The sequence below is a fragment of the Penicillium concentricum genome (assembly GCF_028827145.1).
Source record: "Penicillium concentricum strain IBT 3081 chromosome Unknown utg000001l_segment0_segment0, whole genome shotgun sequence".
In the NCBI taxonomy this organism is placed as follows: Eukaryota; Fungi; Ascomycota; class Eurotiomycetes; order Eurotiales; family Aspergillaceae; genus Penicillium; species Penicillium concentricum.
Genome location: NW_026622754.1, coordinates 2,591,205 through 2,616,424, shown reverse-complemented (window position 1 = coordinate 2,616,424; position 25,220 = coordinate 2,591,205). Strand labels below are relative to the sequence as shown.

Below are 25,220 nucleotides of genomic sequence, written 5' to 3'. Positions count from 1 at the left end.
TATCATAGATTCGTCTCTTTGAATCCCTTTGTTCAATAACAGGGTGCTGTTTAATCCCTGGTTGATATCTACCCTTTTTATCACATTAGGAACATGTTCTGTAGACGCTATAACTGCCTAGCATAAGAACCAACCGACTAGTAAAGTCAATTATCGTGACATGAAGTTTTCGGCATTTGAACTTAAAAATCTCCCGGCTATGCGGCAAATATATATACAACCATAGAAAGTTTCCCGAGAACGGAACAGCCTCCGCTTTAGAATTATCTTTTTTAGATCGTCAATATGTTCAAGCTGTTGATCTCCTGGGTGTTTACATGTTTATCAACCTTTAAATGGTCTGGCCATGAGAGGAATTCAGCTGTAATATGATTTACTCTACTCTAGCTAAATAACAACTCAAAGACTCCGATTGAACAATATATACAATCGCATTGACCCCCGCAGAATAACGATTGCGGAGATAATACGGGGTGTGGGGTGCATTCTGGGGTTGGGGTCCAACATAAGCCTTCATTGTCTACGCCATATCGGTCTATCGGCTATTGGGAATATCTAGTCCATGCCAAGATACTACTCGTGTTAATACTTCGAGAGCCAAGATTACAGAGCTCTCTATACTCTTGGCTCTGTATGGTGACCCAGAAGTTAAGATGAACGTAGGAATAAAGTTAACAGGTTGGTATAGCCATCTCGGTCTACCTAACTACCGGGTTGAGCGAGGATAGTCGCAAGATTCTCTACTTTATACCTCCGCTCAGGCATCCTTGGACCGTCAAATGCCGACTTTAGATACCCGCTAGAAGGGGTGGATATAAATATCATGGACAGAGCGTGTTAAGCAGACCAGAAACACCTCAAATCACCACTGGTTTTTGGATTTATCATGTTGTTCAGTATCCCGGTACTTCTATCCACGGCTACTCTCATAGCCTCTGGAAAATGCAGTCCCCATACTGTACAGGTCCCATCTTCCCCAAAGAATAATAGCCCGGTCGTCCCCAATGATCTGCAATCGATGTCAATTGAATTTGCATACTTTCCCGACTATGCTGGAAACAAGTCACACCCAAATAAGCTCTCAAAGAACTTACTTCACAATCTCAAATCTCTCACTGGCGTTGCCCCAAAAGTAAGAGTCGGAGGAACCTCACAGTATGTTATATCATTCACCAGATTGTTGATCACAAGTGCTAACAAGAATCTATAGGGACCATGCTACCTACTTCCCCGACCAGGAGGAGAATGTCAAACTGATCTACCAAAATCCCACCGATGATCAGCCGATCCAAATCAATTACGGTCCTGCCTATTTTGAATCGTACCACACCTTGGGAGATATCAAGTATCTTCATGGGCTGAACATGAATCAAAACTACTCGACTAAACAGCTTGAACTCGAGGCGGCGGAAGCTTGTACTTCTATCGGCCCTAAGCTGCATCTGTTTGAGCTGGGTAACGAGTTCAATTTCGCTCCTGGAAAATATCGCGCTGCAAACTACTCACTCCTTGATTATGCTGAAGAGTGGAATTCCAAGTCGGCTATTGTCAAGTCTGCTGTACAGAAAGCCTGTCCTGGATCTTTCCCTGGGTTCATGGCGCCTAGCCTCGTTTTGCTGGATTTTATTACGGGTACTTCCTGGACTGCCGAGGAGCTCTATAGTCTTGGATACGATGAACATAATCTGACCAAGGAGCTATGTTTCCACAAGTATGACATCCACTATCCTTCTTGTTCACTTTTCGCTTTGCTAACTTTTTGGGACAGCTATATGGGCGTCAACGCACCTCCTCTGCCCCCTGCGCAGCTCGATCTTCAACGTATGTCTCTTCACTCCACGCCAGCCGAGTAATACTAATAACGACAGGGACTTTGATGAACCACACAAACATTATGAAAAATCTTGCACTGCAGATCACGCGCTCTGAGAACCTTGCCTATCTCGATCTCCCTTACACCCTAGGCGAACTAAATTCGATCGCAAACCAGGGCGTGAATGGAGAGACTAACGTGTTTGGCGACGCTCTATGGCTAGTCGACTTCTCCCTCTGGGCAGCAGTTCACGTACGAATCAACCATCATCCCCATAAAACAAACCACTAACATTTGAATAGGGCATCAAGCGTTTGCAATTCCACCAAGGTCTGAATTACCGTTACGCCTCGTGGCAGCCAATCGAGAGCAAAGGTGTTCCCCCAACCACCCGACCCCCGTACTACGGTCAAATCATGGTCGCCAGTGCGATCGGAAAATCCAAGAACACGCGCATTGTCAACATCCCTCTGTCGGAGGATACCGAGTCCGCTTATGCAATCTACCATGGAGACCGACTGTCGAAGCTGGTTGTGACAAATCTGCGGGCTTTCAACCAGACCACCTCCAGTCGTCCTCACAGAGAATACAAATTCCACGTGCCTGCACAGCATAAGAGCGCCAAGATTGAGCGCTTGATTGGCCCCGGTAGTGACGCGCTTGAGAATATTACTTTTGGTGGAATTTCATATGATGCATCAAATGAAGGGAAGGCTGTCCAACGGCATTCGAAGGAAGAGACAAGGATTAAGAATGGGCTGCTTACTATCACTGTTCCGGACTCGTCCGCAGTTCTCATCACTCTGTGATTAGTTCGATGGGGAACAGGGTCTAGATATACATATTTAGGTAGAGAGTCACACAGATATAACAGTACGGCTAAGAACGTTTCAAATAGCCGGAGTCGAGACTTGAAAAAATAAGCACTAAATTAAAATAAAATAACGATCTACCTTCAAATCTGCTTAAATCGCAAATTAACAAAAGCACAAACCCGAGATGCCAAGCAGCTAAGCAGCCTACGATAGGACTAAGACCTCGCGAAGAGGCTAGACTTCCCTCTCAGCCATGGGGCTGAAAATACATCCCTTTTTCCCTTTTTAATATCCTTACGACTTAAGACGGCTATTGCGCTTTTTCTTTTTTTTTTTCTCTTTCTTTGCATATTCCACTATGGCTTCATCGCGGGAGTCACAACACTCGCTGCTATCCAAAGATTCACTTGATACCCAACCTCAACGTTCCTGGAATCCACTTAGTAATCGCCTAACCGACTCGGACTATCATTACCACACCCCCTCAGACAGTACTTGGTCCGAAGAAGTCCTGCGCGATGTCGGTCTAGGTATCTCGAACCCAACAGGCGATGCGATTCCCGCGGCAGATAGGCGCGATTCAACCGATAGTGTGGCCACTACGACGCCACGAGATACCTACAAGATCCCACCGTCTCCCCAGACTCCGGATTCTCCACATGCCGCCCACGCCCACGTGTCGTGCCCTAATCGAGGAACAGTTCTCCAGAAACGTCTTTCTTGGGTCCCCTTGACAGTCTTGGTTCTCGCTATCTATGCCACCATCTTTTCAGGTATCTATCTCGGTATTGCGCTACGCAAGCCAAGATGGAACTCGGTCTCCAGTAATGGACCGTTGGTTCCATCTACGGCGGATTTGTTGAGCTCGTTCTTTGCGAAGACGATCGAGTTGGCATATGTTACGATTTGCGTCGCATTTCTGGGACAGGTGCTGAGTCGGCGGGCTTTGACGAGGGATTCGCGAGGAATTAGTATCTCCGATATGAATATGAGGGCCTGGATTATGCAACCCGGATCTATGATTGTGCATTGGGAGGCGTTGCGATATTCGGCCCTCACTTTTCTCGGGTCCGTTGCGTTGGTTGCTACCTTCGTCGCGATGCTATACACCACCGCCGCGCAAGCTTTGGGTAAAGTACTTCTCTTCTATCCACAAGTATCTCACTAACCGCCGACAGTTTCCCCTAAACTCTCTCCTGGCCCTGTGGAATCAATAATCCTCCAAGGCAAGGTAACCTCCATCTTCGCAAACCCCTCATACATCGCATCAGACTGTGAGACACCCGTCACCAACGCCATGGATCCCTATTATCGCAACAATACCTGTCTCCAAATCGTCCACGTCGGCCACGCATATCACAACTACCAACAATGGATCGCCCAATGGGGCCAGCTAGTAGCCAGCAAAAACGAAACTTCAAGCCAACTCCAAAAGCGCCCAGAACCAACTGGCTCACTCTGGGACAACACCACAGTAACAGGCAGCTGGATCGACATCCAAGACATGTCCACTCTCTCCAAAAAGCACGGCCGAATGATCAACAACATAACAATGGCAATGCCACACGGCGGAATCCCCGCCGCAGCAATGAACTCCAAAAACAACATCAAACAACCAACCGACAGCTCCGGCGAAGGAAAATACAACATCGAAGCCTCAGCCCCTTCACCAGCAATCAACGTCCTCTGCGCAGGAATGACAGCGAAAGATCTACTCCCCCTGGTCTACTCCTCCTGGCCCAATGGCCACAAAAAGTTCAACATGACAACCTGGAATTCCCTACCCCCAGACGACATCCCCCACCCACCGTCCTGGCTAAACCGCACATCCGTCGACGCCCTCTTCGAATTCGGCCCGAAATACGGCCAAGTGCCCCCAATTTTCGGAAAGCTCCCTCTCCCATACAACACAATCCTCAACGGAACAGGTAACTGGCCCGCAAACGCAATCTACCTCCTCGGCGCAACGCCACCATCCAAAGATACCAACACCGATCTACCAGAATATGTAATGTGTTCACTGCGCGCCAAACAAACAGGCGTCTGTTCAACCAAATACTCCGCCGACACAAGCGGCGCATTCCTCAGCACGAACTGCGAAAACCCTTCAAACACCTTCCAATACGACCGGCGACAAGGCTCATTCTACGAAGGAATGTGGGACTCAAACTGGAAGAATATCGCCTCCGAATGGGCGAATTCACTCAGTCTAAACGCGGGCATTACAGACGGTGCCGCTAGTAATGCCAGACTGCTCATGCAGATGATGCCTCGATACGACAAAACCAAATCAACATTCGAACTAGACCCAACCTTACCATCTATCGCCGAAGCATTGGCCGTGATGGCTGGTAGCACACTTATCCTGAGTTCGCAGAACTCGCCCTTCGTTCCGTTCTGGAATTACACCGAAGGGACTGTTCTCGCTGAACCTGTTTACCAGAATTTCAACGCATCCATTCAAGCTTTTAGCTATTCATCTGGTGGAACGGAGCAATGGCAAGGGGTGTTCTACGTGGTTCTTGTATTTGCGTTTTTGACTAGCGCTGTTTGTCTCGTGTTTATGATTGTCGAAGCGCGGGGCCGACAAGTGACTGATTTCACTGAGCCGCAGAATTTATTCGCGCTTGCTGTTAATAGTCCGCAGACGACACAGTTGCAGGGTGCATGTGGGTGTGGGCCTTGGGGGAAGCAGTTGAAGGAACGGTGGTTTATTGGGATGGAGGAGGATGATGAGCATTATTACATTCGGAGTAAGACGGAAGAAAAGATTCCGCTTTTGAGGAAGGAGTCGACGCATTTGGAGCCTATGGAGATTGAGGATGGGGGTGGGAGAATGCTTAGTCCTATGGTTGATGAGTTTCGGAGGGTTTCGAAGAGACATTCGTTTTTGGCGAAACTCTATTGAGGAGATGCAGCTGGGAAGGCTGGATGCTTATGATGCATGATTTACAGATGATAATGGTAATGAATATTAGGAAAGACGCTTCGAGCGTAGGACATGAAGCATATGCTTAATTTCAAGTGATATACACTCAGATATGTACAGAATAAAGAGCACCATAGAAGAACAACTAGATCGACACAGTACAGGCACAGCCATGAAAAGGAATCAAAGAGCAACCGGTTCAAGAATTGTGGCACAACGCTAAGGAATCGCTCATACACACAAAAACAAAACGAGGAAGATGCTGGATGCAGATAAAAATGCACGTCAAATGCAACACAAAGCAATAGGCTTTTTCAAGACACTAGTAGCCACGGAGACGCCATAAAAGGAATGGATGAGGAGGTAAGAGAGTCGCGGAATGACCTGGCGAGGTGAGGTAGGTGTTTGTTGAAAGTGAGGGAGAGTATGGGAGAGTTGGGTCTCCAAATGGACTGTAAGTGAGAATATTGGGCGAACGTATGTTAACGTTCAGCCTTGAGATTGAGCCAGCTCATATCTGAATTCGTATTATTCTTCTGGCCTTGCATCGGAAGTTCGTCGATATCGTGTGGTATGATGACGCTGGACCTTCGTGCATTAGACTGCCTTGTCTTTTCCGCGAGGCTCGGATTCGATGATTCCCATGGCATATCTTGCGCGCTCGTTTGGTAGAAGCTGGTCGTGTAGTTGCTGCTTGTGGGTCGTCCAAGCCAGCTGCTCTGGCCCGCACCTTGCCACCTTGGATCATCGCGGTCGTCGTCTGAGGCGACACTGATTGAATCTGCACTGGAAATCCGTGCCGACTGGCTCTCTGGAATCACCAGGCTTCGACTGCCCATATTAGAGGGACCATGTTCCGTGGTTGGGCTGCCACTGAAAACACGGCCGAGTGGCTGGGGCTGTTCGAGGAAGCCGAAATTCAATGGTGTCAAGGTAGTCATCGGCCAGCCGCTTCCGCGGTAATCGGACTTGGTGTATGCGGAACTGATGGTCGAGCGGTCGGATTGGAAGTTAGTGGCACCGCCGTCCTCGAAGTACTTTCCCCACCCTTCGTCGGTCATTCGGTCACCGGCCTGGTTTTCACGCCCGGTGTCGCCAGCCCGATTGGTGTCGTCGGTGTATACGCTTGATGCGCCCATGACACCACTGGAGGGAATTGTGGATAGTGGGCTACTACTCTTGGGCTGAGGAGACAACCCATAGCCCGTACCACCCGGTGGCTTGAGGGATTTCTCTCCCCTGTAATTGCCGGACATGATAGCCAATGAATCGACCGAAGCAGCAGCGAGTGGGACAGGAGATCTTGCCATGGGGTAAGCGCCTTCGGTCAGGGGTTCTATGCCCTGATCCTGGAAACTCAGGCGGTCTTTGTTATCACTGCCGCCGGGTTGGGCTGCCTGTCTCTTCTTCTTCTCACGTCGCAGTAGGAAAAGAATGATGAGCAGGATCAAGCCAAACCCTAGGACGCTGCCAAGAGTTGCGCCAAGAATCGTTTTGCCGTGATCACTGAGGCCGCCACCTACAGCAGCCACAACTGGTGAGGAAGAAGTGGGTGTAGTTGATGCCGAGGTCGATGTGGATGTGGATGTGGTTGATGTCGGAGTAGATGATGTGAATGATGTGGTGGATGGTTTGAGAACATGTTGATCCGGCTTTCCATTGAACAACTCTGTAGAGTTGACCCATGCGTTAGAAGTCTGGTTGAAGACCGCTAATGAGTCATTACTTTGGCCGCTGGCGAGAACGACCAAGCCACTGCCCTGGGCGAGCGTATAATCGGACCAGGATGCCGTCGGGGCGAATGTGTCGTTGTAAGAATCGGTGATATCCCTCTTTTCCGAAGGTGCAATCGCTGTAACCGGGTTCTGCATCTTTCCTTTTGAGCTAAGAAGGTAGCTAGTAACCGTGTTTGGAGAAGCGACCATTCCAAACTCCTCGAGAACCTTGGTTTTACCACCGGAGCCGGAGGCGAGTGCGCATCGAGACGAGGATTGGATTGCAGAGGGAAGAGTCGCCTCTGAGATACTCCAGCCTTTCTTGGCGTCATAGATGTAAACAGCAGTGTTGGTGGCAGAGCCTCCAATCATGGTGACTTCGGAAGAACTCCAAGGCAAAATTATGGGTTCATACAATGCCGGTGTGCCCTGGTCGGCCCCGGCCCGGACGTCAAAGGTCGTGTCTGATGTTGAAATAAAGAGTGTCGATTGGGATATCCGTGTGCTACCATCTGTGTTTCCTGCGTAAACCAATATTTCTGAAGTTGAGGGAATGTACCCGGCACCATGTCCAGTCCGGTCTTTCATCTCCGGTGATGTCCCAATGAGTGTCGCCCACTTCCCTGTACTGAACGAGAAGCGTTGGAGGCCGCTGTTGTTGGGGGCGTCGGGGGAGCCGGTCCCGCCGATCAGATAAAAAGAGTTTTTGTCTTCGTTGTCACTTCCACTCTGGACGCAAGCAGGGCCGGTAACTTTGATATCTGGGGAGGGGAGTTTCCTCCATTTCTTCGCTTCCCCATCTTCTTTGAGAGGTATTGATGCAAAGCCGTCTGGCGAATAGACGTAGAAAGTATCGTCGTGGATAGTGGAGCAATCGCCCTCGATCTTGAGTAGGGGTTTGGGACCAGTCATGTTGAAAGGTTCAAATTGAATTCAAAGTTGCGATGAATGCTGGACTAGCAAAGGTGGGTGGCCAGCCAGCAGGGGACTTGAAAGTCCCAAATGAGAGAAGAAAAGGTGACTGCCAGAGCACTATCTCATCTCGATTAAGGCAGGTGCGAAAAATGCCAACCACACTCGATCTGAGTGACTTGACGCGATAAGCAAAGTGAACACGGGTTCTCGACTACGTTCTGCGCGATCAACCGCGATTTCAAGCTCTCAGGGCGAAACTGAGGTGGGTCGCGTATCGGATGACTCGGCGACTCGGGGGTACAATCAGAGTCAGGCGTGTCAACAATTGATTCACAGCACGCGTCGGGTCAAAGAGAATATCGAGTAAGGACAAAGGCGTGAGGCTGGGACGATCCAGTCGAAACGTACGAGAAAAAAAGTAAGGGCTAGCGAAACCCGAGTAAGCGAATGAGGGGGGTAAAACGAATGAACTATATCAAAGTGCACAGCACGGTAGATTCAGAGAAAAGGACAGAAACAGAAAGGTGAGACAGAGAGAAGGGCTCTCTCAACCCCCTAACGGAGGTTAACAGGCATAGGGGGGTTAGCAAACGACGCCATCCCTTAAGGGGAATAATTTCGTCATTTTCAATTCGCCCGCGGGTTTTTTTCACTGTTTTTTTCTCCGTTAATTTGAGTTATTTCACTTTGATTGGATTAGAGATATCATTCTCGTGACCATGTTCGTTCTGATTGGTTCTTTTCCGCCTTCATCTATTCTCTCTATATTGATCAGGGGCTCTCCCGTGAGAGGTCCCAATGTGGGACCACACCTGTACCTGGACCCCGTTTTACTTGCATTTTGACATTGGTCTTTTCTAATGCTTCTAGAGGACTATAGACAGCAAGGAGTGTAGTGTTATGCATTGCTCTATAATAAAATATATGCATAGAAAATAATAAAATAAATAAACAAAAGGCAACTTCCAACCTTGGAGATTCCCCCTAGACCCGTGGTTCTTGTCCTGGACCCACGGAAATTCCCAAACTTTGGCGCTTTGGCGTGCCGCTTCCAAGGTTCTTCTAAATTATACTTCATACACACCCCGTTCTTAAACATTTAACCTTGCTCATATTAATTTATACACATTTACCCATATTGAATTCTTTATAGAGACTTCCCAAGATTCAAAGATATTAAAATCAGAAATGTCTATTTTGTAGAACCGGAGGCCTGTCGATCGTACATATAGAATTAGTTTCAAACTAACGTCAATGTTATACTAAATACATGTCTCCAGCGTAGAAGCTTGGGTTTCTGCAATTCCACGTACTCAACTTCAATCAACGTTTACCGCACGAGCATGTTTGGTTCGTGCCATAGAAAACCTTCTTGCAGATTTCACAAATATCATCCACCGGCTGATCTGCAATATTGCCCACTATTGAAAAAAAAAGGGTATTAGTTAGGATCTATCAATTGAGGTTGATTAGAGCACTTACTGTTCTTAGGATTGGAAGGTATCTAAATATAAATATGATGCTGATCGGAGGATTGGAGTCTCGATGGATGATCCGAATATATAAAGACGGTTTGATGAGCTCGTCAACTGAAAGAGAAGGATATATGTGTATCGTGTCACAACTCTTGTTGATAGCTCATCAAGCTCGGGAATTGGTAGTGCTTTATAGAAGCTCAACTAGCTACAATAAATATCCTGAAAAGAAGCTATTCCAAGTCCCCTTTGTTAGATAGCCATGATCTTCAATGAGCATTATTGTGTTGCCACCATCGAGTTTCAAAGATTACCAAAATATCCATCTTTACTTCATATCTTAGTCCTATTTTTACACGTTCGTCAGGTTAACTAATTCCCTATTCGGGAATTTCTGAAGCATACCCCCGCATACCCCGGTTCGCTTTATATAGATCGGCCCCAATCATTGACTATTTATGAATCCTCCAAAAGCCACCGAGACGATCGCCGATTTCCTTTATTCTTGTGTTTCATAACAATCTCTAGATCTACATTGTGTCAACTTATAGTTCATCTACTAGGGATTTCTAACTTCGCCGTTTCATATATATATATATATATATTGATCCGGATATTCCGCTCTAGTCTATTGCAAGGTTGTGTTGCATGTAAATCATTCCATATATAGATGCCTCCGCTGGCTTTCTGACTCAAGATATATAAAGAACTTCCCAATAGAGAGATTCCCCGAAACCGGGATCGCCATGAATGACTTGATCGACAAAGACGAAACAAAGACTCGAGCGGTCTGCAAGTGGCGTTTCTAGAAAGAGTTTAATTGATTATCTCTACAGAAGTCTTTGATTTATTCTTCCCGTTGACCCATGTCACATGAAGTGTTTAACAACTTGCTCTATAGGGGAATATCAATACAGTGAAAGGAAGGACCTCGGGAGTGAGGGGGTTGGGCGATGGAACGTGGGGCTGTGGATATGTTTCTGAGACTTGTGAAATGTCTCAGTTCTCAGTGTTCTGAATGATATTAGGGATTTGTTGATATATTCAGAAGTGTGTACATAACTACTCGGATCTCATGATCTACTTTGTGGGCTGTTCTAGTAGAAATATATAAGCGGATGTATGGCTAACATCTTCCTGCTCAGCTTTTGCTAAATATCGGCTCGATCTTTAATTCAACTGACGCAGATACCACTACAGACTATAGGTTGTACTACGTACTACAGAGTCAGCCCCCGCCTCGCTGAAGATTATCCGCGGGGAGCTGTTGTACAACAGAACGGGGGGGATATGCTACAGCAACTGGTGGCCAGCATGCACGACATCCATACCGCATACCTGCCTAGATGCAGGGGACAATCCCATTTCCAGGACACTACATATCGGTTCGTGCCGCTTAACCGACGACACCGATTCGATCGAATGGGAGTATGTGGTCCGGTTTCATTGTCACACGTAGACATCGGACATGGTGTTCTGGTCTGATTATCATAACACATGAAGTCTGTTCCCATAGGTTTTGCATGGATGTTTTCATAGAAAGGAACCAAGGCGTCAAAACAAGGGAAATATGGGAATCAATTGATTTTGTAAAATAAAGCTACCACACGCTCTAGGACTGGGTCTGCTTCCATTGGTGTGCCTTTTGGAGCAGACGAGAAAGATTGGCAGCAGATTTGTCGTCTGCAGGGAACACATAGTCCGTGTACTCCTCGTACTGGTCGTCGGCCATCTTGCGGCGCTTCTTGACACGTCGGGGCATCTGTTTTTCGATATTTTCGATATGCTCGGGCGATCTAGTTGAGTGTTCGAATTGTCGCCAGCTGTTGAGAAGGTCCACACGCTGTACACAAGTTAGAATAGACTGAATAGTGTGTGGATTACGGAAATCAAAACTTACATCGTCCGTGAGCTCCTTCTCTTTGAGCACCTTCTCTCCCCGAGAAAAGACTGCACGTGCGCGGCGGGCTGCGTCTTCGCCGATCGGTTTCTCCTCTTCCTCTTCTTCTTCCTCTTCTTCCTCGCCCGGCACCGAGGCCTCGAAGCCGGCGTAGTTGATCCATACCTTGACGTGATCGGTTTTCTGAAGGAGACGTTCGTACAATTGTCGAACACGCTCATACTCGCCTTCCTCTTCTTCAAAGTCGATATAAGCCTTCCACACAAGCTCGGGCATGTCAAGTGTCGGTTGCTCGATGCCAAGCTCGAAAATGGCCCTCGCTCGTTCCGCGTCGTCTAGGTTACGCTCCAGCTCCGCGAACTGCAGCCATGCCTGGGTGTTGGAGGGGTTCCATTCAATTTGCTTCTGGAACAAAGTACGGCACCGCCCGAACTCGAATAACCGGTGTTCAATGTCGATATAACCACGGAAAAGCTTGTCCTTCGGACACATTCCGATCGCCTGACCCAAGGTCTTCCGTGCTGCTTGTAGCTGCATTTGGCGAATCTCAAATTGTGCCTTCATGAGCCAGACTTTGGCAAATGTGAACTTCTTGTGCGGAATCATCTTCAGGCACTCCTGATAGATCTGCCCAGCGCGTTCCATCTCCTTCGCTTCCATTTCTTCCCACACGGCATAAAAGATCCAGAGATAGATATAGCGGCGCCAATGTCTTTTCTCTTGTGATGGAGGGATCTGTGCAATGGCCCGTTCGTAGATGTCCCGCACCCGCTCTGGGTCACCCGAAATTTCCTCCAATTTTGCAAAGTCGAACCAGATGTCATAGTTGCGAGGGTTCTCTTTGAGTTGCTCTTCGTACTGCACTCTGCGTTTAGACAGAATCACATTCTCCACACCTTCACGATCACCGAACTGCTTTTCGAAGGTCGTGTAGGCCTTGTGAAGGGCCATCGCCTTGGACCGTGGAAGTCGGTCTAGGGCATACTTGTAAATCGCTCGTGCGCGCTCATACTCCTTCAACTTAGCCTCGAATTTGGCATATGCGGAAAAGAGCTTCTCGTCCATGAAGTCTTCCCCTAACGTTTCAATAGCCACACCATAGACCTCGCGAACCAAGTCGCTTGTGCCATACTCCTCCTCGAAGCGGGCCCATTTGATCCAGTTTCGAGGTTCGGGGTGGACGACGGTGAACCGCTGGAAAATGCTGCGTGCTCGTTCGAATTCGCTATATCTCTTTTCCATTTTGATGTATGCGCCCCACGCACCCTCTTCAGGCTCCCATGACATCCATCGCTCAAAGACTTGGCGGGTACCGGGAATGTTGCCCAGTGTCTCCTCCATGTAGACATACTTATACCAGAGCTTGTCGATGCGGGGGAGGATAGTCACGGCGCGGTCGAGTAGGTTTCGGGCATGGTTAATATTTCGGGTCTTCATCTCAGCTTCGATGTAGCGAATCCAAAGCACCACCGAAGTCGGATCGACGTCGAGCGCACGCTCGAAGATGGATCGCGCACGACGGAATTCCTTTTGTTCGAGTTCCCAGGCGGCATAGCGCATCCAGTTGTTCATGTTAATGCGATTGCGGCGCACATAGTCTTCGAAGTCCTTTCTTTTCCGACCTTGGTACTCATGTAATTCTTCAAGATCGGCAAAGCGCTGGGTCGGCGCCTCAAGGCCAGGCTCTTGCCGGTCAACGGCCTCGCGGAGCAGTTGCTCCGCAGAGATCTGAACCGGCGCGGCGGCCTTGTTCTTGACCCGGGGAGGTCCACGGGAGGCCTCCATTGTAATGGTTCTGTATTGACTGATCCCGCTAAAGAGGTAGTCGCGACTCAAAATGATGTAAGGTGAGGTTCGGAGACGTCGAAATTGTCGGGCAAGCAATGCCGGTTCGGCAAGTCGAGGGGCTTGGAGGTTGAAGCAGGCTTCACCAAACCGCGGCGATCGGTTAACTCAGAGATTGGCAGGAAAGTTTCTCACGCCCAATTCAGTGACGCCGAGAGTAGCTTGGACCCGTAGCTCAGAGAATCCGCGATGAAATCGCCAAACTGCGTGATTGGTCTTTATCGCCACCCGCACACCTAGCTTCCTTCTGACTAAGCACAACTTTTCTTCCCAACCTAGACTTTGGGAATATAATTGCTCTTCTTTCCAGTTTACCCAGTGGCGTCCTGGGACCACGATTACACGAACCTCAATTTACGGTCGCGCACCCGTTACACAACCTTCTAAACCAAAATGTCGACCGCCGAAGAGCTTCTACGCGACTTTGAGGATGACGATGACTTCGATGTGGGCGAAGGCGAGGAAGTCGACGAAGAGCTCGAGCAACAGGAAGAGTCCAAAGAAGGCGCCGGGGTTTCCAACGAATTCGACCGCTCTATTTCTACAGCTGATGAGCTGACACGCCTACACAAAGTCCTGCGCGACTATTACTCCGTCCGATTCCCTGAGCTCGAAAGACTCGTCACCACCCCCATCCAATACGCCAAGACAGTCGCTATCATCAAAAATGGCCCTTTCAACGACATCAAGACATTGTCCACATCATCGGAGAACATGGTTGGTGTCCCGCTCAAGTCAGTCTTGAACGGACCGTCTCTCATGGCAGTTGCGATGGAAGCAACTATCACCAAAGGTCGAGAGATGACCGAGTCCGAGCTCAAGCTGGTTCTCGATACCTGCGAAAGGATCTTGAAGCTTGATCAGGAGCGCATTGCTCTTACCGCCAGTATCCAGTCTCGCATGAATCAGATTGCCCCTAACCTGGCAGCACTCATCGGGGCCGAAACAGCTGCACAGTTCCTCAACCAAACAGGTGGATTGCTTGAGCTAGCTAAGATCCCCGCCTGCAATCTGGGCGCACAAGGATCACGGAGATCAGAAGGACTGGGCTTTGCGACTAATCACGGTGTTCGAGCAAAGGGTTTCCTTTACGACTCGCCAATCCTGGAAGATGTTCCCGAGGACCTCAGGAAACAAGGAATTCGAATTGTTGCTGCCAAGATGGTACTCGCTTCCCGCGCGGATGTCTCCAATTACGCCAAGGACGGCTCTCTAGGCGAAGAACTGAAGCAACAATGCTTCACGCGACTGGAGAAACTGACCGAGAACTCTGCGCCAAATGCCGGTACAAAGGCTCTCCCTGCGCCCGATGACAAACCCTCCAGAAAGCGAGGTGGTTGGCGGGCCCGAAAGGCCAAGGAAGCTGTCGCTATGACGGAACTACGAAAGGCCCAGAATCGTCTTGCATTCGGCAAGGAGGAGTCGGAGGTGGGCTACGGCACAGGCTCTGGAACCGTTGGCTTGGGTATGCTGGGACAACAGGACGATGGTCGCATCCGCGCAACCCAGATCGACCAGCGCACCCGTGCCCGACTCAGCAAGAACAACAAGGGCTGGGGCACAAACACCCCCGCCAGTGGCACTGCCTCGTCATTGCGTGGCTTTGGTCAGGGTGGTGCAAGTGGCACTGCATCCGTTCTTCAAGCACGAGGTCTTCGTGCATCTGGTGTCGGCTCATCTCTACCTGGCGCCGCTGGTACCTCCAGTACAATCGCATTCACACCCGTTCAAGGTCTGGAGCTGGTCGACCCCAAGGTACAGGCGGAACTGAAGCGCAAGCGTGACGCCGAGGAAAACCGGTGGTTTAAGTCTGGAACTTTTACTCAAGCTCCTAACCAGACTCCTGTCAATCCCCAGAGCGGCGAGAATGGCGGCTTCAAAGTACCTGCTATCCCACTCAAGAGGAAGGCTGATACGGGCGAGGGCAAGATGGGCCCTCCACCCAAGCGTTGAGAGTTATGTTTTTCCAATTGCTTTTATCGGGTCCCAGCATTATGACGGCGTTTCAAGGGGAACAGGTCTGAGCTTCTATGATTTACGTGATACCAAACCGATTGTACATTAAGATCTGACAGACTTAAAATCACATTTAAAATAAAGAAACATATATAAATTACAGCATTATCAAAGAAAAAGTAGAAAGGAAAAAAAATACCGGGGATGCCAAGCATTGCACCATCTCATTGGGGAATTGCCCCCCAGGATTTATAGAACTTTGGGGTAAACGGTTTAGGGCTGGATGTCTCAGGATAGGACGGAGCAGGATTTAATCCCGTGAGATAATAGACATGCCCTAATAGACTAGACAATAGACCTAATCGAACTAATATACCTAGACCTAATGCCTAAATAGTAACGGGTGTAACTCTATCAAATTCGCCCACATTGCGTGCTTCTGCTCTCTTGGAAAGCACACAATCACTGTGGAATGTGGTACAAAATTTTGCGCCATGGTAGCGGTCAAGATAATCTATATAAACTGCCTGGTATCTCTTTCATTTATTTTGCGTATATTCTATAAAATTCTGTCTATATAAAACTCAGATTCGCCTCCGCATTCCGAATTTTTCCCGATCTTAATTTTTGCGCTTTTCAATTTTCTTATTTCTCTCAAATTTGGAATATTTCAAGTCAAAAGTCAAACCCATAGAGACCGTGAAAAACATGACGTTCACTATATCCAACCCGGTCCTCAGCAATGCAGTTCCGGTTACCAAAAGCCTCCAAAAGGGCAAAGAACAAAAGGTCCCAAGCACGACTCAACTCTTGCACCATAGCCATGTCACTACAGAATTCGATCCCTTGAGATTTGAAGCTGCAGCATCATTGCAACTGGAATTGCCGCTCGAAAAGCAATACCCAGGTACAGAAATAGACACCCGACTCATTGCATCGCCATACAATAGCGTCCCCCATCTACTGGACATTTCCGAACTGGAAAGACAAGATCGACTCTTCGCATTGGCATTAGCATATTTAAAACCCATTCGCGATGACTATGCCACTGCCGAATACACGGAATCATTCAATTGGACCGAAGTGTTTGATTTGTTGAAAACTTTCTCACAGGCTGAGAACCACACGTGGACATCGCAGTCGTATTATGTTGTTGTTTTCCGGTCAATATTGTTACCGGATATCGACTCGGATCGACTATATGACCTCGATGCGCATTCGCACCAGGAGGCGATTGCCAGTGGGGGGTTGTTGAAGTATTGGTTTGGGGCGAAGAATGATAAGCATCGGAATTTGGCGACTTGTGAGTATTGGATTATTCTTTCTTGGGTATTGTGATCAGTGGCTGATATATCGAATAGGCATTTGGCGCAATCGAAACGATGCAAGACTTGGTGGTCGTGGACCTTGGCATGCTCAGGCAAGAGCGGCTGCTACAGTCATGTATGAGCAGATTCGATTCACCACGTTGAGATTGGATATTGAGGATGGAGTACAGTCTTGGAAGCTGAGTGACTGGAAGGATGATAAGGCATAAAGAGTATTACCTTTGAAAGATTAGCATGGTTAGATCGTTGATGCATTTGACTGGAGTCTAGAACGGGATGACATTATGGGCCTGTATATCTTCATTTAGCGTTGTATCTAGAAAAGCTTTGTTACAGCCAAATTATGTGTGCCTTGTGTGTTACCTTACCTTACAACCTTCCTATAACCACCTAGGCTCCCACCTCGCTCACCTGGGGCCATACCTACCTGCCTCTAGACTAACCTATTTTTTACAACTGTGTATGTATGTGCATCGTCAGCAGCTTGTGCTCCATTGAACCCCTGGTATTCTCAGTGTATCGTCTGGTGCATTGATCTGATACAAGAATCATGTGAAATCTGTTGCTGAATGATGGATTCGCAGTATGAGCGGGAAATGAATGCAATTGATGCAATGTAATGTATTGTGTATAGTAACGAACATGGTAACTCAACCTCACCACGAGATCTTCATGCATGATCACGTTATCTCGTAGAGGCTGTGCACTCCCTTTGGAATCCATATAACTGACGATACCATTCATTCTAGACAAAGAGTGTAAAAAATGGCAAGATAACTGTAGCATACAAACACATGCCCTTTAGAAGCTCAAGGATATTCTTAGGGTATTCGCATGACCCTGTTTGCTCCCTGTCTCATTTTTTTCTCTCTGTTTGTCTCTATAAATGCCTTATGACAGTGAGGGTACTCTCTCTTTCTCTCTTTACCGACCTATCACTTCTTGCTTTCTCTACATACTCTACCGATTACCTGTTTATATACCGATATTTATAATTTCAGCACCAGAAAGACATCCCAGGCATGTGAAGCCAAACTATTCATATATATCAGCTTCCTCTTCCTCACTCTCAGTTCTCTCCCACTCTTCCTTTATAACATCCATTGCATCCATGTTTACAAGTAAGTGTGCATGAAACTCAGAAGAAGACCTTATTGATCGACTCCATCCTACAGCACTAATCATCAAATGATCCTTGCTAGAGCCCATTGTTTAGCCTCGGCGATGAAAAGCTTATCTTCCGTTCCATCATTACGATCTCATCGAGAAGATCGCGGACGAGCATCTCCTACATGGATTGTTTTGGAATTTCTCCTACTATGTGGATATCATTTGCACTGTCCGAGACCAGGGACAGGCTGAGCATGGAAATACTCTCTTCACCCTTCCTACCGAAACCAAATGTAATGGATGCAACAGGGTCTAAGATCGACCTACTTTAGGAATTATCTTTTGTTCTTCTCTCCCCCCACCTGTGTATGATATGTTGCATAGCGTACAAGAAGAGGAGAATTGGGTAATGTTTTGTCTCCAATCTCATCGCCATCTCAACAAAGAGAGTGGCCCCGATGATCTTCACTGATCCTGACCATGGGTACCAGTGGACCCCATTTCAAGCGAAATCGAGACTTCTGCACCCCTCTAGTCTATTCAAAGGAGGTGATACTACCTGATCCTGTCCCATTGGAGGCTGTCTCTGACCCGATCCCAGCACTCTGCTGTCAAACCATCGTCTTCCTTTCGAAACCGTCCGAGACCATTTCCAAGAGTCCCTCGTCCGGGATGCGAAATCCTTACTTATCAGCCTCGATGGTAAGGCGGGGATCGACAAGTCACACCTTATCCTTTTACTCTCAACCACGTTGGCCCAGTTGACCGACGAGGCCGGAGTCCCTGCGCCTGTTCTTCTAGCAGCTCCTATGGGATTCGCAGCCTTTAACACGATGAGATGTACGCTCCACTCACTGTTCAGCCTCCCGCTCAAGCTCGCCGGGGAGTATGTCGCCCTCAGTAGTGACATCCCCGAGGCCGTCCAGCAGGTCTTCCGGGGTGTCCGGTACCTGGTTATTGGCGATAACTCGATGATAGGGCTAGGCACGCTCTTCTGGGTAGAGCGGCGTTGCGAACAGAGCTCCTCGCTCCCAAAGGAGGCAGTTGGACGCAGTGGGTGCCTACCTGAATGCTTCCAGAGAGGACGAGTGGGTGATCTATCTAATACAACCAGCAGACTTTGCGTATAGCGAACCTAACATGGGCTGGGTTTGTCAGTTGAACCAAGCATTTTATGGTTTACATGGTTTGGCAAAGCCGTGGAACGACGATCTAGATTCAAAACTTAGCAAGCTTGGATTTCCTTCTTTCGACGATGACCCTTGTGTCTACATTCGAGGCATAGGAGAAACAACACTGAAACAATGACCGATGACACGGTGAAGTCGGAAGGGGAGGCCATCGCGAACCAAATGCAACGACTGGGGCGTACCCGTCGTGTGGATCTCCGACCGTGATAAGAGGTTCGTTGAAGGACTCGCTGCGATGCAAGCGTCACTCAATGCGTCCACTAATGTGTCAACCGGCGCAACGCCGCACAAGCCCATGTTCGGAATAGACTTACGTACGCCGTGGAACCTCCTCCGCTATCTTCGAGGGTTGAGTGACGTGCTCGATGGCAGCTTTTTCGAGTTGATGGCGCCCAGCTGAAGCCTTTGGTCACCAAGGAGGATGCACTCAAACTGCCCTCCGAGAAGCTATGGTATTTCTTCGTGTTTCCCATCCATCGCCATCTACGCCACCTATCACCATGGATTGAGAAATCCCCAAAGATCGTTCTACGCAGGTCGACTCTCATTCATGGGATATCCTTTATCCTAGAACCACACGACAAAAGAAGCCAGCCATACCTGAGCCTGCTATTGGGCCAACTTTAGGGCCTCTCGTCGAGGTTGAGGCCCATCAGTTTCCTCTTCCATCAAAGCACCGATACTCCAGAGGCAGACGAGCCTGGGGTTGGAGGGTCTGATTCTCGAACCCGTCACCTGAACGCGGCTTGGAATTGGGCTGTTGAACGGAAGCTAGCCTCATGGAACCTTAGAGGAAAGCAACACGGAGTATGTCTTCTCAGAACCCGACGAAAAAAGCCAAGCGGCGGAATATCGGCCCACCCTCTATGGACAACGGCGACATGGAAAAACCAAGTCAGCTCCGCGAAATATGGCTTCATCCTATGCCTCCCACTTTCCTGTCGCACATCGCCAAATGGTCCGCCGCTTTCAATATCAGTGGGGACATCTATCCATAGAGATGGCCCGTCGGGACAACCTGTGCTGATGTGGGCCTTCGCGTCCCCTTCCTGCCTGTTTACGGTGATTACTACATTTTGCGCGGAACGCCCCTGCGCCACTACTTGTGGTCGCTGACCAAGAAAGCGAAAGACATCCCCTTCAGGGAATTCCCCTTTGGCGGGCTTCGCTATCGCGCACATCCTGGTGACCCTGGTCAACAAGCCGGATTTATGAGGAAAGTTCTTGGGGATGAATTGGCCAAAGATTCTGAAGAAGCAGATGACAGTACTGCAACTTTAGATGACCCTTTGGGTTCTTTTGCATATGTATTTCTTTTGGGAATCATATCCCGTAGCGCGTGGAGTAAAAAGGAAAAGAGGAACTTTCCCCGTGATCGACATCTCCACATTTTACTAAAAAAGGTAATGAACGACTTCCCTGATCACGGGGAATATTGCCCTTTACTATATACACTCATAGAACTATGACCAAGAGTCAGCTTCGATTCGGTCTCTGGATAATTCTTTACTTGATGTTCATACTATACCCCTCTATGACAACAGACAGTGCAAAGGGTATAAAATGGCACCGTCCAACCTGTCTCAACGATCAGAACTCTCTTCTAAACAATAACATTTGAATTGAAATTCCTCATCACATCCACCATGGTCGGAATCCAAGCAGACAACCTCACTGTCAACGACGGCCCCTTGACATCAGAGAATGCCACCCTCCTCCGCCCATCAGACCCAACCCTCCCCCTCGAAGAGCTCCGCAACCGCTACGAAAAAGACGGGTACCTCTTCCTCAAACAAATCCTCCCCCGCGAAGACGTGCTCGCCGCCCGGGATGCATACTTCTCCTCTCTGAAATCAACAGGAGTCTTGAAACCCGGCACAGCACCTGTCGAAGGTATCTTCGACCCCGCCAAGAACCATCTAGACTACCCCGGTATTGGGGCAGCCCACGCTGGCGGAAACGGCAAACCAGGTGGTGAACGAGCAGTGGCCTTTGTTGATCTTGCTCTCGATGCACACTACCAAGATTGGTATGCGGAGAAGTTCTGTAACCATCCAGCGCTGTATGATTTCATTGCGCGGTTCTCGGATTGGGGAAAGAATACGGTTAGTTTGCGTCGCACAATTCTTAGGAATAATATTCCTGGATCGAAGCCCATTGGCGTGCACTATGATCAGATCTTCTTGCGGTATGGAGATCCGACTAGTGTCACTGCTTGGGTTCCCATGGGAGATATCAAGCTAAATGGTGGTGGATTGATTTACTTGGAAGATGGTTTGTTTTGGTCCTTTCTTGGTTGGATCTTGGAGAAAACTTTGTATACTGACTGGGTTTGGACAACAGGTGACAGCATTGGAATGGAGATGGAAGAGGCCTTCTATGCCAAAGCGAAGCAGGCTGGGCTGACAGATGAAGAGGCCAAGTCGGCTTTCAACTCCAATATGATGTCCACGGGTCTTCTCTCTGAGCGCCCGGCTGAGTTCGCTCGCGAGCATGGTCGGCGATGGCTGGTGTCGGCGTATGAGGCTGGCGATGTAGTTTTGCACAAGCCGCATATGGTAAGTTGCTCATTATTTACAAAGCCGGATTATACTGATGCTTTGTTCAAGATTCACGCTTCTACTGTCAATAACGATCCGGACAATGTCATCCGTCTTGCGACAGATCTACGGTTCTGCGACTCGTCTAAGCCTTATGATAAGGTATGTATCATCGAACGGGCATTTTAAGCCTAAGCAACCAGGAACAGCGGCTTACATTTTATTTACAGAGATGGATGACCTTTTATAAATTCAACGATGGTGTGTAGGGTGTTACTTGAATGGAGTGAGAATCAAGTCCCAGGATCAATAGTGTTTTACGGTGAACGGTTTCTTCAAGTATTTGAAGATTGAAGAAATCTGTGACAGCCTCCAATCGCAATGCAATCTCCTAATTTTGACTATTATCGAAGGTGGTAAAAAAATAAGCTGATATGGTAGAAGTTGGATAGGGAGAGCATGCGAGCGTGGGGCCGTATCACTCTCTCATTCCAACCGTTTTAAATTGTAGTCCCAGCGAGTCTTTTCTTCTTGGCAGAATCATTATGATCTAACAAGGGCGCACTTGATTCGCAGGAGAGCTCGTCTCTGGAATGTGTTCTGTCACTATCAAGGATCGACACAGGCCCCTAGATCCACAAAGGAAGTCTTTGCTTCGGGAAAATCGGTTTTACGATGGTATCAAGCCAATTCCAAATACGAGAAGTAGAGATTTCTGGTCATTTGAGACGAAGAGAGCAAGGTTCGAATTGTCTACAAGAAAAAACAGGAAGATACATACACTAGGGATATAAACAACGGCATTCGAGTACTATAAAACCTCATTCCGAATGATAAAGAGGCTGGTATTTCGATAATCTCGGGACTTCCCAGAATATACGAAGCATCTGTGGGCTGCAGATCAGACTCTCAGACATTATATCTTATAATAGTTGTGACGCTTGGGATTTATTTGTTCCATGTTATTAGGGGAAGTAACCCATTTCGCAAGCACTTCATCACAACGCTTAAAATCCATACAATATGCCCCCAATTATTTCCAGGACAGCATGGCTCTCACTGCTGTTAGTAGCACTGCTGGCAGTGTCTACTGTCAACGCGCATCCAATCCGCCAGACCGCTGAAATGGAAAATGCACTTGAAGTCCGATCACCGGTTAGTCCCTCAGTCATGGCAATTCATCGAAAGAAGACAATTCTAACAAGATTACAGAGACTTATTCCAGATACCGAGGAGTATGTCCGTACCATCTTGCAAGGGTTCGGTCTGGAAGCGCCAACCCCAACCTCAACCCCAACTCCAACCGTCACACCTACTGCTAGCATCAAGACCAATCAGGACTTGGAGAACATGGAGCCAACACAAACCACACACAGCATCTACTCGAGCCCAATTAGCTACACGTCCACTTATGGCAGCAATGAAGCGGGCTACACTCAAACTGTGGAACACAAGCACAGTGACAACGAACCGGTCGAGAGCGCCCAGGTTGGGGATGGTTGGAACGGGGGCAAGCAGGTAGAGGATTTCACTAAACTCTTCAAGTCTATATATGAGCTGTTGGAGCATCGATTGAAGGATATGATTAACAGCTCCGATGAGATTGGATTGGAGAACTTCGTGTGATGAGGATGTGAAGCGCTAGGAAGAGAGAAGGAAATGAAGGATTATGATTCCGGAAAATGTGAACTTAAAAGGATATCTTGTCATTGATTTTATACAGTGTACTATCATGTTGGATGCAGTCACATTTAGATATATAGCAAAGAGTTTCCGAGTCCATAGTAGTGGTAATAACCGGAGAAGGCAGTGCTGTGCTTATCACTATAATATCTTAGGAGGATATAGCTTTACATAAATGCAAAAATCGTTTCAAGAATCAAGCGCCGACTGTTCATATACAGGCAAGATATTATGTTTTCAACGTTCATTTCTATGTTTCTTAGTAGGGCAGCCAACTTTCTATACAGCTTTATATCTACAATAAAGACAGCAGCTCACAAATATCTGTGCCCTCTGCAATCCACACAATCTCCCGGATAGGTTCATATTAACCCCGATAAACAATACGCGCAAATCGCTATTGATCCGCGAAGCTTAGCGCTAAACTCCGTTAACTCCGTGCTCGCTTTCCAATCACCGGACAACAGCAGTAAAATTCCGCAGGCTATGTCCATAGCCGGGACGAGAAGTTTGATGTCATTAAATTGAAGGTTATATCCAGACTAATATGTGATCACACAAGGCTCGCGGTAAGGATATATCCTTAACTGCGACAAATCCGACCCGGCAGCGGGGCACTATCTCGAAACCGATAAAAGGCCCATCACAGCCCACCAAGTTCGACATCTTGCCAACTATCTCATCTCCCTAGAGTTTTCACATTCATCTTCTATATTAATCATGCCTTCTCTACTCGGACAGGAAGTCGGCCCTATTGGCTATGGCACAATGAGTGCGATTCCCCGCAAACACAATTGGACATTCTGCTAACAAAATCAGGAATGACCTGGAACGCGCAGCTTCCATCAGAAGAGGTGTGCTTCGAGACACTTAATACTACCCTGGAACTGGGTGCCAACTTCTGGAACGCTGGCGAGCTGTACGGCACTGCAGAGTACAATTCCCTACACCTGCTCAACAAGTACTTCACCAAGTACCCTGAGAACGCAGAGAAGGTAGTTCTCAGTGTCAAGGGTGGTTTGAAGGTGGGCGAGCTCGTCCCGGATTGTTCCGAGAAGAATATTCGTCGTAGCGTGGACGAATCTCTCCGTCTGCTTGATGGCAAAAAGAAGCTTGATATCTTCGAATGCGCGCGACAAGACCCCAAAGTTCCCGTTGAGGAGACCATCAAGGTCCTCGCAGAGTATGTCAAGGAGGGCAAGATTGGGGGAATTGGATTGAGTGAGGTTGATGCCGAGACGATCCGCCGAGCGTATGTTCCCTCCTTTTGATTTTATATGGCCTCCCTATGAACAAACCTAACACTAACTGTTTGTATAGACACAAGGTGCACCCAATTGCTGCCGTCGAGGTTGAGATGTCATTATGGTCCACCGATATCCTCCACAACGACATTGCCAAAACCTGCGCGGAACTCAATATCCCCGTCATCGCTTACTCGCCACTAGGCCGAGGTGTTCTGACCGGAGCTGTGACCTCGCTGGCCGACATTCCTCAAGATGACATTCGGCACCATCTGTCTCGGTTCCAGGAAGAAAACTTCCAACAAAACCTGAAGCTCATTAACGAGGTCAAGGACCTTGCGTCTCGCAAAGGTGTTGCACCTGCTCAGATTGCATTGGCGTGGATCCGGACTCAGAGTGAGAAGCCCGACATGCCTACTATTATCCCCATTCCTGGCGGTACTACGAAGGATAAGGTGGTTCAGAATATGGGCGGTGCGCAGACGCTGACAGATTCTGAGATGGCGGAGATCGATGCTATTTTGGAGGAACATACGGTTTCGGGGGCTCGATACTAGGATGTGTCCTGCCAAATAATTTTGTATTTATTAGAGATGGATCATAGCAAATTGGAGTTGTTTGTAATGCGAAGGGTTGTTGTATAGGTCAGATCAAGTGTAGAAGAGTCAACATCCAATCTCGCATTGATTGGTGATCGTCAGGATTGCAAATTCATCAGATGATCATCATGTAATAGAACATGTTCGATGTTGCGTAGAGTTT

General features: G+C 48.1%; 10 protein-coding genes across 10 annotated transcripts; 8 read left to right on the top strand and 2 right to left on the bottom strand.

Moving 5' to 3' along the window:
• Positions 1 to 886: 886 nt before the first annotated feature.
• Positions 887 to 2,622, top strand: N7517_000979 (glycosyl hydrolase family 79 C-terminal domain-containing protein; the record flags this gene model as incomplete). The annotated part of the gene is made up of 4 exons (XM_056718709.1): positions 887 to 1,155; positions 1,211 to 1,821; positions 1,869 to 2,065; positions 2,116 to 2,622. 4 exons carry the CDS (start codon positions 887 to 889, stop codon positions 2,620 to 2,622), a joined length of 1,584 nt encoding a protein of 527 aa, XP_056582844.1.
• A 364-nt stretch (positions 2,623 to 2,986) lies between these two features.
• On the top strand, positions 2,987 to 5,536 carry N7517_000978 (uncharacterized protein; the record flags this gene model as incomplete). The annotated part of the gene is made up of 2 exons (XM_056718708.1): positions 2,987 to 3,758; positions 3,807 to 5,536. 2 exons carry the CDS (start codon positions 2,987 to 2,989, stop codon positions 5,534 to 5,536), a joined length of 2,502 nt encoding a protein of 833 aa, XP_056582843.1.
• A 503-nt stretch (positions 5,537 to 6,039) lies between these two features.
• On the bottom strand, positions 6,040 to 8,184 carry N7517_000977 (uncharacterized protein; the record flags this gene model as incomplete). Its single annotated transcript, XM_056718707.1, has 1 exon — positions 6,040 to 8,184. The coding sequence occupies one exon, from the start codon at positions 8,182 to 8,184 to the stop codon at positions 6,040 to 6,042; it is 2,145 nt and encodes a 714-aa protein (XP_056582842.1).
• A 3,090-nt stretch (positions 8,185 to 11,274) lies between these two features.
• Positions 11,275 to 13,347, bottom strand: clf1 (putative cell cycle control protein (Cwf4); the record flags this gene model as incomplete). Its single annotated transcript, XM_056718706.1, has 2 exons — positions 11,275 to 11,505; positions 11,563 to 13,347. The coding sequence occupies 2 exons, from the start codon at positions 13,345 to 13,347 to the stop codon at positions 11,275 to 11,277; spliced, it is 2,016 nt and encodes a 671-aa protein (XP_056582841.1).
• Positions 13,348 to 13,800: 453 nt separating this feature from the next.
• On the top strand, positions 13,801 to 15,360 carry N7517_000975 (U4/U6-U5 snRNP complex subunit PRP31; the record flags this gene model as incomplete). The annotated part of the gene is made up of 1 exon (XM_056718705.1): positions 13,801 to 15,360. One exon carries the CDS (start codon positions 13,801 to 13,803, stop codon positions 15,358 to 15,360), a length of 1,560 nt encoding a protein of 519 aa, XP_056582840.1.
• Positions 15,361 to 16,071: 711 nt separating this feature from the next.
• N7517_000974 (uncharacterized protein) lies at positions 16,072 to 16,900 on the top strand (the record flags this gene model as incomplete). The annotated part of the gene is made up of 2 exons (XM_056718704.1): positions 16,072 to 16,666; positions 16,725 to 16,900. The coding sequence occupies 2 exons, from the start codon at positions 16,072 to 16,074 to the stop codon at positions 16,898 to 16,900; spliced, it is 771 nt and encodes a 256-aa protein (XP_056582839.1).
• Positions 16,901 to 18,281: 1,381 nt separating this feature from the next.
• Positions 18,282 to 18,785, top strand: N7517_000973 (uncharacterized protein; the record flags this gene model as incomplete). Its single annotated transcript, XM_056718703.1, has 3 exons — positions 18,282 to 18,503; positions 18,563 to 18,754; positions 18,780 to 18,785. 3 exons carry the CDS (start codon positions 18,282 to 18,284, stop codon positions 18,783 to 18,785), a joined length of 420 nt encoding a protein of 139 aa, XP_056582838.1.
• A 1,852-nt stretch (positions 18,786 to 20,637) lies between these two features.
• On the top strand, positions 20,638 to 21,800 carry N7517_000972 (uncharacterized protein; the record flags this gene model as incomplete). Its single annotated transcript, XM_056718702.1, has 4 exons — positions 20,638 to 21,265; positions 21,335 to 21,549; positions 21,601 to 21,693; positions 21,762 to 21,800. 4 exons carry the CDS (start codon positions 20,638 to 20,640, stop codon positions 21,798 to 21,800), a joined length of 975 nt encoding a protein of 324 aa, XP_056582837.1.
• A 754-nt stretch (positions 21,801 to 22,554) lies between these two features.
• Positions 22,555 to 23,157, top strand: N7517_000971 (uncharacterized protein; the record flags this gene model as incomplete). Its single annotated transcript, XM_056718701.1, has 2 exons — positions 22,555 to 22,686; positions 22,744 to 23,157. 2 exons carry the CDS (start codon positions 22,555 to 22,557, stop codon positions 23,155 to 23,157), a joined length of 546 nt encoding a protein of 181 aa, XP_056582836.1.
• A 777-nt stretch (positions 23,158 to 23,934) lies between these two features.
• On the top strand, positions 23,935 to 25,015 carry N7517_000970 (aldo/keto reductase family protein; the record flags this gene model as incomplete). The annotated part of the gene is made up of 3 exons (XM_056718700.1): positions 23,935 to 23,986; positions 24,034 to 24,466; positions 24,535 to 25,015. 3 exons carry the CDS (start codon positions 23,935 to 23,937, stop codon positions 25,013 to 25,015), a joined length of 966 nt encoding a protein of 321 aa, XP_056582835.1.
• Positions 25,016 to 25,220: the final 205 nt, after the last annotated feature.